Source organism: Excalfactoria chinensis, chromosome 9 (genome assembly GCF_039878825.1).
Source record: "Excalfactoria chinensis isolate bCotChi1 chromosome 9, bCotChi1.hap2, whole genome shotgun sequence".
NCBI lineage: Eukaryota > Metazoa > Chordata > Aves > Galliformes > Phasianidae > Excalfactoria > Excalfactoria chinensis.
The window spans coordinates 10,206,547-10,226,557 of NC_092833.1; the positions used below are offsets into that span (position 1 = coordinate 10,206,547).

General features: G+C 47.8%; 1 protein-coding gene across 1 annotated transcript in view; it reads right to left on the minus strand.

Annotated features, from left to right (window-relative positions):
- Positions 1-17,784, minus strand: part of IL1RAP (interleukin 1 receptor accessory protein) — a 40,593-nt gene extending 22,809 nt beyond the window's left edge. The window contains 3 exon segments of the mRNA XM_072344904.1: positions 3,796-3,866; positions 17,452-17,475; positions 17,477-17,784. Of these exon segments, the coding sequence (XP_072201005.1) occupies positions 3,796-3,866; positions 17,452-17,475; positions 17,477-17,784 (403 nt within the window).
- Positions 17,785-20,011: the final 2,227 nt, after the last annotated feature.

Here is a 20,011-nt window from a genome sequence, read left to right on the forward strand (position 1 = left end):
CCAAATGGTTATCATTTCAATAGGCAGAACAGACAAGAAATGAAGAAGGAAAAAAAGAGAATCCCCGGAATATAAGATTCAACTCGAAAGCACTTATACAGCATGTTTTACTTTAGATTCTGAAAGCCCAGCTCAAAGAGAAGTGATCAACCTGTAACAGAGTCCACTGCTCCTGACTCAGAGCATCCTGACCCAGACATGCACAGTCTGTAACACGGAGGAGTGGCTGTTGTTTGTCTTAAAGCTCCTGCACAGCAGCTCTGTACCTGCTCTACCTGTGATTAAAGCTGTGCTTACTGAACTTGGCAGAGTATTTTGGTTACCTCAAGCAACTGAGCACAAAAAAACAAAGCGTTCGGCTCTCTCTAGCAAGCTTGACATGTTTTTCTGGAGGAAATCCATAAGATCAAAACAATAAAGGTAGGGGTATGAACTGCTTCAAAGCCTGAAGGAGAAGAGGAACAAATAGCTACTTTCCATCCCACTTCATTCAGGAAACTGCTGTTTGGTGTAAAGCAATGTAGAGCAGCACAGGAAGAAGAGAGAGGAAACAGGACAGCCTATTGCAAAGGTATCCTTAGGAAAAAGCAGCACAAAGAGGTGCCTGCCTGTTTAGTGCCATGACAAAGCTGCATCCAAGCTTTCCCACAAGCCTGGGACTTCAGGTCCAGGCCCAGCTCCTGGCTCTGCCATGGACTTATGGAATTAAAGCTGTGTAGCCTCATTATAGCATCAAGCTATATATGCTTACATATACTGTTTATAATACAGTAAAAGACACTACACCGTGACTGCAAAAGTGACCATCCAACACCATCCCAGTGACAATCTCCAAGTGAGCTTTCTTCCAGGAATTTTTGCACTTCTATGCAGAAGGTGAAGCATCTATATAAGATTTGCCTCTCACAACCTCCTGCAGGCAAGCAGCAGAAGCGAGCTCTTCTCTGCTCTCCTAGCATGGCTCAGGCTGCACAGAGGGAGGCTGAAGGCTACTGTTATGTGTCCTTATCCTGCACGCCCCTGTTTCACAGGGTTTGTCTCCACTTCAGGGCCATGCAACCTCAGCATCACATCTCTTCATGCACACAGGTACCATAAAAATCCATAACTGCAGTAACTCAGACTGGTATGCATGGTTATAAAATCACATCCTGAATTAGGACAGCTAGAAGCTGAGATGGAAGAGTAGGAGGAAGTCAGGAAATCCCAAGAGAAGATGGTGGGAGAGGGATTTAGTCTCTTTAGAAGACAATAATGCAGTTTAATCTATTTTTCTTTTGACTCTACACACTAAAATAAGCTCCTCAGCTTCTGGGGCTGTCACAAATCATAAGGAAAATAAGGCCACTGGAACCCCATCAGTAGAATAAGAGCGATATAGTAATAATCCTGAGGAGCTGCGCAGCGCTTTCCATCTTCAAAGTGTTTTACAGACAGTAATTTATTAATCTGCAAATTTCCCCTGGCCACTAATAACTGCTCTGCCTCTGCTCAGTGCACAGATGGGAGCTCAAGAGCTGGTGCAGGAGGGGAGCAGGAAGCAGCACCGACCTCCTGAGCCAGAGCAGGGCTGCTGGCTGCTCAAAGTCATGGCTGCAGATGTCAGCCTATGCAGGATTTGACCCCATGCTGGGCTCACCCTGCCATGCAGCCTGCCTGACAACCCTAGAGCAGCTTTCAGAGGAATTTCCTATGCAAGAGGGTGCTTCCTGGCACTGAAGGATTATAGATGCACTCCAGTTATCTGTTAAGTCAGTATCAAACATGGGCCAGCCGTGTATGAGAACAAAGGGGTAACATTATTTTGTATTCATGCTGGCTGTTACGCTTTTTGACTGGCTTAAAAGAGATGTAAAAACCAATGTGTATCTGCATCGCACTGATGGTGCCAAAGAATTCATTACAAAATCAAAATTTGATTTACTGAGTTTTGCCATCCTTTCTTTGGCTATCAAGACACCAGGGTCACTAAGCATCCTGCAACACAGACATAAAGACCTAAGACAAGAAAAGCAGAAGACCCTAAATACCACTGCAAAGCATCCCAAGGATCACACTTAAGGAACTCAAAGCGAGGAACTGCAGATCATGCATACTTTCAAGACCAGAAGAGTTGCACACATACAGTATGAGCAAGCAGCAGGCTTAGGCATCCAGCTGAAGCAATAAAACCTTTCCTTTCTCAGGATGTTTCTAACCTCCCACTACCTTCACCACCTTCCCTTTCATTCTTCCCAAGCAGATCATGCCTTGGCACAAACCCAATTCACATCATTAGCTGGGGCTCAGCTCCATACTAATTGAGCCTGCAGAAGTGCCAGGCACAGTTCACACCCACACACACACTGAGACAGCTCCTATCCACTACAGCACCCTGAAGACGGGCACCACAATACCTGAAAAGCTTCACCAGAATGCGCCTTAAATACCCCAGGAGGCAGTGCCATGTTATGAGTGCCCCACCTGCAGCTATGCGGTGCTCAGAGATCAGCTCATGTTCCCTCTTGCAATTCTACTACTCTAGTCCCAAGAACAGACAGTTCAAATGCTGTACCATTATCAGAGTACATCCAGCCTCCCGCAGACTATTTGTGGCTTTGCAAGGGTGAAATGGGCTTCAGCCTCAAACCACACAACATAACAGAGGGATGCCCTTGATCCAAACACAAACAGCCCTGCAAGTGCAGTAGCAGTGCACATTTTGACAGCCCAACGTGGTTTATGGCATGCTCAATGAAAAAGGAAACCCTGCACCGTGCACAGACCTCCAGAAAATTAAACATGCACACTGTAGTGGATTTGCAGAAGGAATGTCCTTTAACTGGACAAGTTCCATGCATCACCCTTTGACGCTTATGTCCTCGTAACACTTTACAAGGGCTCTAGTCCTACTGATGACTGTAGCTGACCTAGGCCAGTAGTCCTAAGGCAAGCCAGAGAGAAAAACCTTCAGTCTGTGCACCGCAGTACCTATTGTGAAATCATAACCAATCATTCAGGATGGTACAAGATTATAATCATTCAATAACTTTTTATCAGCTCAAGGTGTTTTAACTGCTCCTTTGCCGGTGCTGCAGTGGGACAAGAGCACCCAGGGGGCCTGCTAAAACACTAAGGCTCTTTCTGAACCTTGTTCACTCAAAGCCATGACTTGTACCTTCTCCCCTCCCTCCCCCTTGCCTTCTGCACATCATGCTGTCTCCTTCCTCCCCCGAGGAGGAAGCCCGGAGCTGAGGCACACACAATCTGCCTCTTTACCAGCACCCAGCTGACTGCGTGCCAGGGGAGCCGCGAGCATGACAGCATATTTCCTGTCAGGAAAGTGACTCAGTGAGACGGCTGCAAGAGCTCCTCTTACCCAAGAAGTTCCCCTCTCCCCTCACATTGCTGAGGCATGAGTCAGAAGCTGAGAGCCAGAACTTCAGCCCCCTCCAGAGCCACGCAGGAACAGTGAATTTTGGGTTCGAACCCATGTCCTGCCTGTATCTTGGTGACAAGGTGCTGCCACATGCCTGGTTTCATCCCTTCCAGACTGGGAATGACAACGCTGACCAAGCAGAGGGCTCAGATTTGCAAAGCTCTGTTACTCAGAGGCTGAGCTGGCCACTGTTTGCTTACGTACCCATTCACGCTGCACTCACAGCCACTGTGTGTGAGCGTTACACAACCTCTGCGTATGTGCACTTTGCCAAAGCACTCTACACACAGCCATTTCACCCAGGAGCCACACAAACACTCCAAAGAGCTGCAGCCAGCTTTACTACACCACCCTCACCCCTGTAAATGAGCACTTACCAGAGCCACTGCCCAAGGGCACCGCACACAGACACAGAGTAACCAGCAGCACAGCACCGACCATCTTCATCCTGCAAAACACACCGAGGGCTCTGGTTATTTCACAACATTTCAACTCTGCAAGCATCTAAAAAAAAAAAATAGATAAAATCTGAGCATGTGTGTTGATTCTTTCGCCCACTCATGGATCCTTTAGTTCTTGTACTTTTTTTGTTTGTTTTTCTGTATTTCATTAAGAAATTCACAGCAGCGTTGTCCTGCCTGCAGGCAGCCCAGGAGGCGACAGCTCAGAAGAGGACTCTGAGCTCACTGACTCAAGTCACAGGAACAGAACACGAGCAGTAAGTTTGCTTTTGCCTGCCACATACAGCAGGGTACAAATCCTAAGCTTTGACTCCAAAAACAGAGGTCCTATGTCGAGACCTCATTCTGCCAGTGCACATGCTCACTGTTCAGAAAAAAGTGCAGGAAGTGCTGAAGCACGTTTGCACCAAACACAGCTCTGTGCAACCAACGCCTACACCATACCACTCCATACGCTGCTGCCCAGCTCACAGCCAGCTCACAGCCCCAGACCTGCAGGGAGCCCCCAGGATGAGGCTGCATATCATGCCTCATCCAGTGCTTCCAGTGTAGAAGCAACGAGTCCCAGGCTCAACACACACTTTGGCAGTGACCTGAACCAACATTTATGCTTGTAGCGCAGCACCCATCCACAAGCAGAAAATCCCCAGCTTCCCAGCTCCTGCTGCAGAGAGTACAGTTCCCTGTAATTTGAGATAAGCGTATGCTGCCAATCCCACTTGCCACATGCTCTGGAATTTGGCATTCAGCTCTTGGAGCTGCTCACTCATTAGAATTAAAGCTTCCCCGTGTTTCTAGGTTTTCCACGATGCAACTTAAGCTGCTACTCATGAAAGCTGATGTACTAGATGCTCTCATTAGTGGAGCAAAGGTACCATTGGATTACAAAGGGAGAATACATGGTTAAAAGGATGAACTTGAAACAGCTAAGCTCATCCGGGCAGAGTAGTAATGAGCACAGTGCCACTTATAGGAGCATGCTCCTGGGGTGACAGGGAACCTACTACATGGTGTGGAGGTAAACCTCCCTTAAACATGTTCCTCACATTATGGACAAAGACCTCAAGCAAAGGCAGAGAGCAGCTAAGACCGCACAGATTGCCCGTACTAGCAAGAATAGGGCACATAAACCACTCAAAGCCCAGCAGCAGTTATTTAATCTTTCCTTTCCAATGAATTAGAAAAGCATTTGTACAATGTTTTCCCTGGGTTGGGGTCATCTCTGGGAGATGAAGAGAATCTGGAGCAAGCCTGCTCTTCCCCACACAGCAGGCTGCCCTGGAACCCTGCATGTAGCAGGGATGGAGGTGGCCAGGAGCTGGTCATCCTCTTCCTCGTTCACCCAAACTCAAGTGGCCTTCACTGTTGCCACCTATAACCACCAAGACATAGGAAGTATCCATAGTGAGGAACTCAGATGAACATCATCTGCCCTTTGGAAGAGTCTAGAAAAGATAAAACATCATTCTGTCATCAGACTGGGGAGAAAGAACCAGTGTGCTGCACCTGTGGTGGGATTTCAGTAACAACTGGGAACTGAGATGCTGGAACAGAGGGAGCAGAGACTGGGAGGGGAGGGGAAATCATTTCTTTAACAGATATCTCATGGTTCACTCTCCATTTGCCATTAGATTAATGAACAGTGTGTCCTAACTCACCCCTATTTTCCACTTTTTCCCTCTTGAATTTTGCACAAATGTGTCTGAACTCAGCCCTGACTTTGGAGTTCCTCTCATTTACTGCAAGGCCATTCATGTGGCCTGAGGCCAAAATAAACTCCATTTCACTCAGTGATACCCGAGCTCTGCGGTGAGCTAATATTTACCTCCATTAACTGCTCCAAAGAGTACACTCCTTTCAGCGGTCTCAGAGCCATTGGGGCTCCATTCCCATAGACAAGATACCTAAAATCCCCACGTCGTGAGGGCAATTTTTGGTTCTTGTCTATCTAGCTATAAACAATAGGATTTACTTTATGTTCATTCCAGCCTCTCCAGAGCAGATCGTCTCAGTGATGAGAGGGGCAGAGCTTGTCAGATCACAGTCAATACACTATTACTGGAAGGGACTCCTTAGCTGCTCTGACAGCTCCCAAGGGTAGGAAGGGCAATAAAAGGGGCTGAGATCCCTCAATGCCACCAGCACTGATGCTGCTGCAAAACAGACAGTCCAAAAATCTGTGACTTGCCCTAGAAATGTGTTCCCAGGACAGTCCTGTGGTCACATTTCTCCAGGAGGATGTGACTCTGCCAGTGACACTGGGAAAAAGAACACTGCACCCATTCCATTGCAGACATTGGTAGGTTTTGTAATGCTGGAAGAACACGATGTCACAGCACAGTAACTCACATGCTCTTAACAGGAACAGAAGAGTTTTCTCTGCCTTTTCCAGCAACCTGCTTCTTTGTTTCATGACACCAGAGAGCGTGTTGCAGTTCTACCAGTACGTGACACAATCGCTGCCCAGTTAACTGGTTGCAACATCCTCAGCTCTGGCTGCAACTGGAGGAGTCAGAGGTTGGGGAGAGCAAAGCCCAACCTGCATAGGAAGGGCTCCCCCAGCCACATCCGCCTATCGAGGCCACAGACCTTACTCCTATAGCAGGCAGAGAAACCACACACAAAGCAAATGCCAAACACAGCCAGGAATAAATCAGTGAGCAGAGGAGCATACAGCTCAGAGATCACACACAGGCAGACAGCAGGTAATCAGAGCTGCCAGGAGAAGGCTGGAGAGCTCAGATACATTACCAGTGATCCAGGAGCTTCTCAGGAGACCAATACACTCTGAAGTGTTCTTAATGCCTCCATAAATTAACATTTTAATAATAATTCATAGAGCAGTTGGGGAAAACAAGTCATCGCTGCCATTAAAAGAGCTCTTAAGGAACTTACTTGATGTTTTCATTTTGTTTCAAATTGGAGTTTGTTTTCCTTTTGTCTCTGAGCACTTTCTTAATCCAACTTTCACTTTGTATTTACCAGGGAACAAAGAAAGAAGTGAGGGGTACGCAGACATGGCGGGGTCTCCTGTTCCCAGTGGCTGAGGTGGTGGAAAAGTTTAGGTTTGCATTTGATATTGGCTAGGAATGGGCCTGATGACACAGAAGACACTAGTTCCATACAAGACATCCTTCATTCAAATACCCTTCCCATTACCCTTAGCAGCATGGACTCAGCAAAAGCTCAGTGCTTTCCAAACAATCGCAAAGAAACAAGATCGGTATCAAACAATGAATGCAGCTGCTCACAAAGCAGCCAGTATACACCTATTCTCAGAGACAACCGTACTAATCCTACAGAACAATGCCACAATTTACAAGAAACTGCCTTTGTCCCTTCAAACCACGGGCACCTGGAGAGCTCTGACAGGTTTTCCGCTGCTCACCAGTGTCACATTTCTGTATGCAGAACAAAGGCGCCCTTCAAAACATCGTCACTAAGTGCTCTGGCTGAAAGGGCATTTAAAATAAAGCAGTTGCAGGAAGAGGAAAACATAAAGCCTGCTCTGGCCATTTGAATGGAGTTATATATTATTTTCCGTAGGACATTTTTTGTTTAGCCCCTCTAAGTCAGAGGGATTTGAGAGCACTGGGCTGGCTCTAAGAAAACAAACGCTGACACAGGAAGACATCGACTTTGGAGATGCTTTGCTTCTAAACTACATATGCCTGGGATAGGAAAGATTCTGGTCAGATGCTACCAGGGCTTCAAAGCATGCACAGCAAGAGCTCTTCTTGCTCTGCTAGCAGGCAGGTTGAGTGCTGCAAAACTGGGCAGCATGCAGGAGAGCTGCCATGGCACCATTTCTCTTGGTCCCTTCATCCCCACACTGTGCTGGAAAAGGCAGCTTGACACACTTGCTGAATTTTCTTATGAGGAAGATAATGCATAGTCAAAGCACATTCAAAGAATCCCAAAGGCAGACAGAGGGCAGACAGAGAAAAGCAATGAGAAAAAAAAAAAAAAGAAACAACCACTAAGTGGGAAAAGGCCCTTCAGCCTTCCAGGAAACACTCTTGCTTTTCAGTCTGTGAAGGACCAAGTCAAATAATAGGGGAAATTACTGTAGCATAAATCTTGGTGCCACTTAGCACTCACACAGCTCCTGCTGCCCCTACTGCTCCTCCTGTGGCTACTGGGGTACCAAGCAACATCAGTTCAGCTACATTCCTGTTCTTCCCAGAGCAAAGCTTCTCCTGATGTGGGTCTGCCAGTCCTTGAGGAAATCCCTCCCAGGAATGCAACATGGCACTGAACCTCAGCCAGCTCCAGTTGGGGACACTACATCCAGATGATGACCAGTAGGGCTGTCAGGCACCCACTGCCCACATCCCACCTGGGATTCCATACAGACACAGCCACATAAGCCATGCTGTGCTGTTACTCCCAGGAGCCTCACATGACTTCTCCCAGTGATGTCATGGGGCTGCAATGCAGGGCAGCCAACCCAATGGTAAATTATTAGAGATAATAGGAAAAATTTCTTCCCAGATAAAGTGGTCAGGCATTGGCACAGGCTGCCCAGGGAGGTGGTGGGGTCACCGTGCCTGGAGGTGTTCAAGAACTGTAGAGATATGGCACTGAGGAATATGGCCAGTGGGCATAGTGGGGATGGGCTGTAAATTGGACTGGATGGTCTTAAACATCTTTTCCGATTCTAAGCTGGAACTTCCTGCCCAATGCTAAGTAGGAGGCATCCAAGGGGAAGGACGGGTTTTGTTTTCTCCTGCATTTCATACTAAAGCCCTTCTGTCTGAGGAGACACAATCCTCTCAGCATTTCACCTTGCTTTTAAGGATAACACTTGAAGGAAGATGTAGCCTCAGGAAACATCTCTTCCTTCTGTTTTTACTGATGATAAACACACTCACCCAGGGATGAAATGGAAAACAGAGGTGCATTACTCTATGGGTCACAGAGGGAGATAGGGACAGAGAACAACCAGAGAACCTGTGATTTCTTGATGTATAGCTGCCATCTCTTGGAGTCCTTTTGGCTCAAGAGAGTTAAAGTCAACAGGCACAATTTAGAGGAAGCGGCTATTTTTCCTCCCTTACAAGAGAAATGTAAAAAAAAAAAAAGACCAACACAAGTAGAGTGGAAGGAGCTTAAAGGTCCACCTGAGGAAAGGCAGTGAGCCCTCTTTTCAGTCCTCACAGTGTCCCCTCAGGGCTCAGCAAAGCAAAAACGCAGCAGATTCTGCATGCTGCTCTGCTGGAGCCCAGGCTGCTGCCGATCAGACTCTGGCAGCTGCTTAGCAGGCAGAGCACACCACACTTCATACATTTAAAATAAACCAGCTCAACAACCCGTCACCTCTCTGAAATACATGCACACCTGGACAAGGCAAACAGCTGCGACTGTCACCCAGAGATATGTGCAGGAGGCCGAAGATGGACAAGCAGAGCCACGGCTATGAAATCAAACAGTACACATTACTAATGCATGCACGCATGCAGGCCATGGAACAGTTCAAACACCAACCTACAACAGCACTTCTGTGCTCAAGCAAAAGGTATCCAGCCAAGATATTCTATTTTTTAAAGTCTGAAAAGCCAGGGAATGAAAAGCTTCCAACAGAGCTTCAAAGAGAGCTGAGACCTTCCATGAAGCCAGACACAATGCTTCTATTTTGGATGGCGGTGTTACAGTGAAAGAAGAGCACTGTGAAATACCCTTGGACTGCCCCAGCAGAAAATAAATCAGCAAATAAGTCTTCGTATAGAATAAAACCAGAAAACTTCAACCAGCGTGGCTTACAGACCTGAAGGAGCCTAAGGAATCCAGAGTGAGGTTCATCCCTCACTGGAAGAGCCCTGATGGGCTCTCAAATAGGATCCAGAGACATCTGAGAATTAACATCAAGTTTATATATTCCTCCCTTTCACTTTTTTAATGGCTTTTAGATGTAGGCAGCTCCACTGCCTTCCCTAAGAAGCTATCTCTCTTTCCACATGGATACAGCAGCACAACCACACCACGCAAAAGAGCACACTATAAGGATCCCAAGCTCATCCAGTCCAAAACCCAGAGCACAGCCCAGACTTGGGCAGGTTCAGCATTTGGGCTGACTGCCTCCCACAGGAGCATCCTAGGGCTCCTGCACTCAAAGCAGCTCTCCCAGGTAGATCATGTCCTAAGCACAGTAAGTGCCTCCACAGCAGGCACTGCACACACTGCTGAACACCTGCTGCTGCTGCATCAAGCTCTCAGTATCAAAAAATGCTCTCTCCCTAAGTTCAAGCACTTACTACCAAATACATATTGGCTTTCACTTTGTCTCATTCCCCTATATCACTCATTAATCTGGGATGGCTGCTCTGCTCCAAACTCCTTTGCATTTCATTAACACACACAGCAAACAAAGGCCCCCAGCACCCTACAGCACAGCATCACAGTGCCCGGCTTCCCTTCCCAAGTGCCCTTTTATTGGGCAATCACTGCATAACCCCCTTGCAGTTTGCTAAGCCTCCAACTCTGCAGACAGGCTTACCCATGCTGCTGCCAGAAAATGAAGATCTGATCTCTACCTACAGCACTAGGAAAGGCTTTCCTCAAGTAACCCCAGTTATCTTGGGATGAGCAAGATGTTCAAGGGTAAAAGCAAGCCAGATGAGCTTTTCTTTTACAAATTGAGGCCACACCACATTTCCACACCTGGCATTTCTATTAATCACGTTAATTTAATCACATTTGGCCTTATGGGGGGGAGAGGAGGAGAAATCCACAAACAAGAAGAAAAGATGAAGACACTTAATTCCTTCCCCAGCTCATACAGGCAGTTCTGGAGTGTGCTTGACACATCAGTCTGCAGCAGACCTTCAAGCAACACAAAAATGAACAGCAAAGGAACTGGAAACTTGGCAGCACCCCATTTACAGCCCTTCCAGCCCCCTCCAGGCCTCCGCCTTCCCACCACCCACTTGTCCTCCTGGCAATGAGCAGAGCAGCTTGCTTCTGCATTCTTGTATTACTGTGTTCTACAAAGTGATGAGGCAAACCTTGCACAGACAGAAACAAAGGAGCAGAAGAGAAACAGAATGGGACAATCCTCCCCATCTCCTGTGTATCATATTTGCTATTTGGGCCTCTAACTCCACTTTCTACAAATGTGAGCTTGCTCCCCTGCAGGGGTCTTACTCAGGCTCTATCTGTACCAATTCCCTAGGACACAATTCTCTGTTCAACCTTCAAACAACAGCATCATGCATTTTTACATCCAGGAGCCTTCTCCAAGGTGTGTCCTGTGACCCACAGCACCCACACGGTGGGGAGGCTGCAATGAAGCTGCAGGCAGCAGGAAGCTGCCTCTGTCATCAGTATTAATTATCTGTGGAGAGTGACTGACCTCATGAGGGGCAGTGAATTCATTTCTCCAGCTGTGTGATGAACAAAAGGCAATATATGCACTGCTGACATTTCTAAAGGCTACAAGGAGCAGTGACAAGAGGAAATACCACTGCATGCTAGAACTCTGCTGCAAAGGGCCAAGAATCTGAGAAGTTTCCAACGTATTCTTGGTGCCCTAATATTCTCAGAGCTGCACTGATCCCAGTCCTGGATTGGTTCATCTCTGTAAGGATGTGATTGCTGAGTGTCCTTGGAAATCTGGGATGGGTTTTCTTCTCATTCTTTGACACTTGTTGACACAACAGTCATAGAATCATAGAATCACTGAAGTTGGGAAAGACCACTAAGATCACTTAGTCCAAGCCATCACACCACACTCACTGACCACGTCCCTCAGTGCCACATCTCCACCATCCCTGAACACTTCTATAGACAGTGACTCCACCCACCACCTGCCTGGGTGCACCTGGTAGATAAGGGGGAAAAAAGCTTACAAAGAGGAAAACAACACCAAAGGTATCCACAACCTGGGCCACTCAGTGGGACCAATGCGCCAGGGAGGCGCTTCCCGTTATCTGGATCCTCCTTGTGAATAAGGGCTGGGAGATGGCTGTGTTCAGAGGACAGGGAGAAACTGCTATTTCTCAACACAACCAATACAACTATTTGTATTAGAGTGTGTTTGTACAGCTCTCTCTTTCAGAGTAAATATTTTGTACAGATTTCCAGAGTTTGAATCAACAAGTTACTGATAGGTTTGTGCACTGGGGCCCTGGATGTTACTGTGCTCGGATGGAGGTGAGGTTATTTTCCTTCTGGTTTTTGGTGAGGTTTGCTTTTTGTAACAGAACTTGCTGCAGGGGAAAAAAAATATAACAAGAATTTGGGGATCCTGCCACTGCCATTTGTTGTGCTCCTCTTTGTCCCCGCGGCTGAAGTGTTTTAAGCAGTCTATTAGTTTAGCACACCAATATGAGTTTCTGGTTAATCTACACAGAACCTACAGAGGCATCCATCACCAGCTGAAGTGTGTGAAAAACTGCAGAGCCTCCCTGATAATCAGGCACAGACAGCATACAAATGGCTGTCCCCTGAACTGAACGCATTAGCAGAGGCTCCCGAAATCCATGCCTCTGTTTCCCCAGCCACATTTATAACAGCCTCTCCTCTGCCCGCACCGTAGTTGTGCATCTTAATGTCCCTAAAAAGCTTAGAGATGCTGGGATGAAAGATGACTTGAGTGCAAAGTACAGATTAACTCCCCAAGCTCAGAAGCCAACAGAGCTGATGGGAATAAATGTACCACGTACCCACCACAGAAAACTTGAGTTTGAATATGTCTTAAATAATAAGTAGTTAAGCAGCAGTTCCCTTCAAAGAACTCATCTTTGGCCAGGAGCCCCACAGGCAGAGTACACGGAAATGCAATGTGCCACCATGGAAAATAGATGCCTTTACAGAATAAAGCCCCACCTCTTTCTATAGAATTTGGTAGTGAGATTTCATCTCATTTCATAGGAATACAACAGAGATATGCAGGTTTATCCAACACTGCGATAAGAACAGGGCAAAGCAGCATCTGAAAAAGCTATTTCCATTTCTGTTTGTTTTTAAATGATTAAAAAATCCAGTTTAAATATTGCAAGGAAAAACTGAAATTGAGCGAGATAAGTTCTGGCTTCTCTCCGAGTGGAAGGCAAACCCCAAAATGCTACTGCAGATCAAACAGATGGGAGCTTCTTCACCCTCCAGAAGTCACATCCCCTTGCACTCAGATTAACTGTAAATAGCTCATTATTTACACGTAGGAGACAAGGTAAAATGAGAAAGAAAGGCAAATTGCAACCACAAATAATAGGCAGAAAAAGGCAAATATATATATATATATATAAGTAAAAACTCCTTTCAAGAAGAAAACATCATGTTTTTCTCAGCAAGCAACATAATTGTTATAAATACATAGCTAAATGGCTCCACAGCATCCTGTCAGCTCTAAGGATAAACATTTAGGTCACAGCTTTGCAAGCTCTTACACAAACGGTGGCTGAGTAGATGAGAATCATCCTCTGAACACCCAAAAATATCACAAGAGGAGACAGGATCAGGCCTAAGAGAGGCGAGGTATTCCATTACACTTGTACACCAGTAACGCAAGGGATTAAGCAAAACCAGGAGGAAGAAAAAACAAAGAAAAACAAGCAAACCACACAACAGCTTTCCTAGTTAGAGTTGGCTTTAAAACTTTCTAAGTCCTCTTCTAATTCTACCAACACCGCTGCTTACTCAAGCTGAAGAGACTTCTGGAGTGTTTGTGCAAGTGCATGGTCGTGCTGTTTTTCATATAAATGAGGAGTCTGAGATGCACAAACGTTGCCCTGAAAGTAATGCCTCCCATTCACTTCAATGGAAACTACAGCAGCTATGAAGAACACTGTTTGATAAGCAGGCTCAGCTACAAAACACTGGTTTGCAACACAGTTACCACCATGAGCTGTGTATTTTTGCCAGCCATGTAGAGCCTCCATGCTGCAATAGTAAAAGCCTGCTCCAGTGTAGGTGACCCACTGTGTCCCAGCTGCTATGTCAGCGTTGTTGCTAGGAAAATGCTGCCCACAGAGTCCAACTTTCACTTGTTGGTCTCCATACACATTCAGCAAGTGCTGACGAATGTCAGTGAGTGCCATTTATTCCACATGGAGGAATTCAACTGCACACCTTAGCTTCATACACATTTCCACATCAGATGTTAAGGACAGATATAATTTTTCCCACTTAACTGGTATGAGAAGAAAGTGAAGCTCGGGCTCTCTCACACATCCCTTCCCTTTCTCTCACTCTCCCAGACTTCTATCTTTAGCCAGCTATCCATGCTGCAATTTTCTTAAAACTGTAATTGGATAATCTTGCAGGCTCCAGGGAAACCCTTTGTCAAGAGGAATTCCTGGGGAGATAGCCCCTATTTGATGAAACCGAGAGCTGCTGAATTAGCAAGGGGCTGACTACAGATGTGATTCTTTGCTCATAGTAGAAACCTTGATTTACCAGCAACTATTTTTAAGGAACCCTACAGTGAGTTGGACTCCTCAAAGATCCTTATGGGTCTCTTCCAACTCAGGATATTCTGTTTCTATGATTCTACGAAATACGTATGCTCGTAAATTCAGATCCCAAAAAGACGGCTGAGAAACGTGAGATGAGCCTTCTGCTTTGCAAATGCATCAGAGAGGGGGGAGGAGAAATCCTAAAATACCTCCCAAACAAGAAGTAGTTCTGTTGAAGCTTTGCAGTGACCCAATCTCTGCCATACGTTCTGCTGACGGCAGAGCAGAACACAGCATCACAAACTGCAAAAAAGAAGGAAACCCCCCCCGCACACAGGGCTTGAGCAAGATCAGCTTAAGCATAGAAAACAGCTCTAAGCTCTGCTTCCCTCCTGTCTTGCAGCTGGAGGAGCACCAGACCTCACCCACTGAGCACAGAGTGCTGCTCCTGGGTACGCTGACCATCCAGGGCCTGTGGTGTGAGGAAGGAGGAGAGAAATGTCTGAACTACGAGCACTGTTGCAGAAAGTGTCTCAGTTCCCAGATAACACAGCACTGCTCACAGACTTCAGCTTATATCGGCTTTTCCATACCTCTATTTTTATTCCCAAAGCATTCCTTGTTGCTGTATGATGAAAAGAAAGACCGGACAGATAGCAAGGATGCTGTGAGCAATCTGAATGCACCCACATGCTGGTTACAATCTTCTGCCTACCTTGCTGATGCAGGAAAGCCAAGCTGGGCACCCTCAGCCACACTGCCAGCTGCAGCAGCCATCTCCATCTCAAGTTTTAGCAAGTCCTGCTGTACAGGGAGGACATTCAATAACAGTGGGGAACCCAAGACAGATGGGAGAAGACATATGAGACAAGAGCCTGCCAAAATAGCCAACATAAAATCCAAACAAAATAAGCAAGAGGAAGGAATAAAAGAACATGGTCTCGTCTCTTGTTCTGAAGGAGCAAAATGCTTCATCCCTGTTGCTGGCATCTGGCATATGCTGGCTTTGAAGGCACAGGGCTGGGCAAAGCTCCCTCTGCTCCTCCATCCTACACAAAGATTTCAGAGCATATTAAAGCACGATGGAGGCACTCTCCATCCCTCCACGTTGCCAGGCTCCATCTACCTCCTAAGACTCTCTTAACTACACTTTCCTTCAGGCACTTCAGGGCAGGGTGACCTGACCCAGAGCACTGCTCCTGCCCAGCCCTGCTCAGGGCTCATCCCCACTGCACACTGGGCAGTGCTCACTTGCAGGGCATCTGCACTGAGATCTGCAAGGAGGGAGCCAAGAGGTGTACAGACACAAGCTTTCCTGCAGAGATTCTTGCAGGAATTAGGCATGGGCAGACCTGAGTAAGCACTGTTCTTCCCAAACGAGATGCAGACACTTGGAGTACAAGCTACATCCAGTAACACTGAAAGAAATTCACAGGGCTGCACGCATGGACACCTGCTTGCACAGTGGCACTGGGTCAGCAACATAACCTGCTCTACCACCATGCAACAGCTCCCGCCTTCACACTTAATGCTACCATCATCCCACGTCCTCACGGCCCCATTCTCCAAACCCATCATTATCCTGCATCTATCACCTTACGGAAACAGAGTGAAGGCTCTTATGGAGAATGAGCTGCAGGAATGACTCCACATCTGCTTCCAGGTGAGCAGAACATCTGGATCTCCATCTTACTCCCCCTTCCTGCTTACCAGACAACGGGAGCAGAAACTAGGGTGCATCCCAGCACCAAAGTCTTTGGGCTGCAGCGATGCTCTCCCAATGCAAACAGGAGGAGCATCTCCTGCACAGAACACAATTCAGCACGTAAATCTTCTGGAGCTGACAAAAGCAACCCGTTATAAATGGCCCTCGACACTGTGAGATATGGACTCTCCACAGCACGGTTAATAAATAATACTCTGATTTCTGTGTATGGAATTGTAAGTTCAGTGACAGTTCTGCTTATGCAAGAGAGGATACGGTTGAAAGATGGAGTGCCAGGAAAAAAGAAAGAACAAGTATTTTTAAATGATATAGCAAATATTAAAAATAAATAAATAAATAAATAATAAAGGAGGTTGCTGCAATCTCCCAAATCCAGAAATAAGCAGCCTTTCCTACGACAACAAAACTAAATGCACTTAATAAGAAAAGAAGATCCACAGAAGCAAGCAGGGCTTTTTTTGTGTTTTTGGTCTGTGCATTATAACCAGCTATTCACAAGGCAGAGGATGAGACAGAATGATGCCTGTGAGCGCGCATTTATTATCTGGTTTTCAGCACAAGGCCCTGTGCTCAGGATCTTGTGGTGCTGAGCACCGCACACAGCCCAAGCAATGAGCCCAGCCACGTACCCAGGGACGTGGCACCGACACAGCACAGCGCAGGAGCCCTCATGGATCCTTTCTGACCCGTTCCACGGCCTCACGGAATGCTCAGGGCACAGCTGACCGCAAGCACACGTGCTGCCGGCACTCTTAACGCCGCTCTCCTGGACGCGTCTCTTCCACTTTATTTCCCCCGCTACGGCTTCAATCTGTGCCCTTTCCTCTCCCCCCCCAGCATTCTAGCATCTGGTTCACGCATTTGAAATGCAGACGAAAATTTAAGTTGCACCCATCAGCGAGTGTAGCGCTCGGAATGCCCAAAAGTCCCCGGTCACGAAGGCGGCCGCTTCAGCGCCGCTCCGCGCTCCGGGCAGCAGCCGGAGCAACAGCAGCAGCAGCAGCCGCCGCCGCCGCCTCCGGAGCAACGCGGCGCTCCCGCAGCCTCATCTCCGGCCGCTCTCAGCCGTGGGCAGCGCGGGGTGCCGAGGAGGGCAGCACGCAGCAGGACCCCCTTCCCCTCCCGCAACTCTCACCGCGCGGGGTCGGCTCTCAGCGAAGCGTCCCCTCGGGCTCCCAGGCGCCTTCCCCACCGCAGCTGAATATTTCCGCTTTTATTTTCTCTCTCTCATCCATTCTTATTTTCCTATTTTGTTATTTCCCTGCCGGGCTGTCAGCGAACAACGACCACCGACCACAACCTCATGCCCAAAGCCGTGCTGCAGCAGCCGCTTCCTCCCTCCCTAAACTTTCCCTTCGAGTGGGGCAAGTTCACAGCTGGGCCGGGCCGAACCACCCTTCCGCTCCCGCTGTTCCGCCTGCGCGTTCCCCCCACGCGAGCACCGCGTCTCACCTGGGCACGCGGAGGTCTCGCACAGCCACGCTCTCTCCTTCGTCCTCCTCCGCGGCCCCCGGCCGCACGTCCCCGCCCCGCCCCGTCCCTCTCGCCGCTCGCGGGGTCCCGCTGCCGGGAGGAGGAGGCGGGGGACGCGGCCGCTCGTGGGGCATGGCTCCCTCTCCTGGCCCGAGCTGCTTGCAGCTCCTTGCAGCGAGAGGCAGCGCGGAAGCTGCGGGCCGTGCACGGTGAGGACAAGGGGCTGCGTGGGGTGATGTGTAGCCCCGCGCTGGCGCGTGGCGCGTTCTGCTGGGCATTGTGGCCAGTGGTAATCACAGAATCACGGGGCATCCCGAGCTGTAAGGGATTCACGCAGACCACTGAGTCCAACTGCGTGCAGCTCTGTCCAAAATCCAAGCCCTGGATCTGAAAGTATTGTCCAAATGAACTTTGGCAGCTTGGGGCTGTGTCCACCGTGCCCACCGCCCTCTGGTGCAGAACCTTTCCCTAACACCCCTGACCTTCACTCAGCTCCACGCCATTACCTCCAGCCCTGTATCTCTCACTGTCACTAGACAGCAGGGCTCCCTATGAGGAGCTGCAGGCTGCCATGATGTCACCCCTCAGTCTGCGCTTCTCTGGGCCAGACAAACCAAGGGACCTCAATCTCTCCTCACACATCTTTCCCTCCAGACCCCTCCCCAACATCATAGCCTTCCTTTGGGTGCTTTCTAATAGGTTTTATGTCCTCCTTACACCACAGTGCCCAACACTGCACCCAGTGCTCAAGGTGAGGCTGCATATCACAGGGCAGAGCAGATGGGAATGCTGAGGCAGATGCTTGGCCTGGAAAACATGGAACCAAATATTTCTCACATGGTGTCTTCAGGGTAGAGAATTTCTGTCATTAACCACTAAAGCAGCATCAGCCTGCTGTTCCAGAAGGTATTCTGGTGTGCATTCATTGTCATGTCTTTCAGTGGAAGTGCAGAAGTGCCCTTAATGGGCAGGGAGGAGAGCTCTCCTTTGCCTCTGGCTGGCCAGGACACTCTCCCATCCTGCCAGAGGGTGACCTGGCTGTCTTCATGCTTCTGTCACTTCTTGGCAGCCTGACAGCAGAGCAGTATGTCTGGACACAAAGTCTTTGGTGCTGGGGAAAGTTCTATCCCTTCAAAAAGCTGCAGCACTTTTAGCAGCCTTCACTATACTGTTGTTTCCAGGTTGGACTGAGTTCAGGACTTCCATCATTATCCCCAGGACATGGCTTCAGAATATCCAGAAGTCCACATTTCATCCTACCCACAGAAGCTTCCCTGCAGCATTCTGTGCTGGGGTGCAGGGTTTGACCACATCTTGCAGCCTGGCACAGATATCCCTATGTTCCCTTTGTTGCCAAAGAGGGATCACTGCACGCACACTGCCTCTGTCAAAGGGGGAACTATCCTCAGCCTACCCAATCATCACCCTAATTATCCATACCCTGAAGATCAGTGGCTGTGTGTGAAGGAGCTGCAGTGTGAGGCAGGAGTGGTACTTCCTCCTGCACCTTTCTACTCTTTGCTTTCCAGGGCTCTGGCACAGCAAGATTAGACAGAACGTTGCCTGTCCCAGTGGTGAGCGCCCTTGAAAAACTGCCTACTTGGCTGCTGCTTAGAGTCAGCTCTACTCAAACCATCTCTCACCCAAAGCCATCCCAAGATTACAAGGCAGAGCTCTGTGCAGACTGATGTACCCTACTTTTAGCGGATCAGCCCATGTTTTTCTCCATGCTACCTGCAGAGCTCCAGGATCCAAGCTGTCCTCTCTGCAGCTACTTTAGTTATCCATACACTCAGCCGCGTTACCGAATTTAGACAAAACTGGAATAGCCAGGCACATTTTGTGAGCTGCATTTGCCAGCATTCCTCCAGAGAAATATGCACCTAAAATCTTTTGTTGAAACAAGACAGTCCACTTTTCTCCCAGAAGATGAAATAACAAAAGGATTGCATATTTTAGTCATGATTTTTAACGCAGCTGTGGGAGTAACTCAGCTGCTCTGGTGATTGCTGGAAGAATTAAATAATAATAATAATGCTACCTTTTTCTGTGCGATGTATTCCATCCATAGATACAGATCTGGGATAGGACATGTTATTATTCTCATTTGGGAAGATCCAGGCACTGTTGCAATACTAGTAACACAGGTTAGCAGCCACTTGCACATGCGCCCTAAGAAATTCACCTCACTCCAAAATCCTAGCCTAGCTCCATCAGTGAAAATAGGGTTTTTATCTCAATGTCATCATTTTCCCTGGATGCTCATGGAAAGCCAGAATTCAACATTAGATACACTTGAGTTCATGAGTTCAAAGTCAAATTTCCAGATATGGTTTTAAGGCTACACCTAATGGCAAAGCCCCAAATCACACCTGCTTATTGTTTTCATAAGAAATGTTTCAGACTCTTATTGCATATAGATTCAATAAATAAGTAAATAAATAAGCAATTCCCTGCTGTAGAATGAAGGTAATATTGCTCACTTGGGCTCAGTGCTGTCATAAGGATTATTTTTGTATTGCTGTTTTTCTCCCAGCAT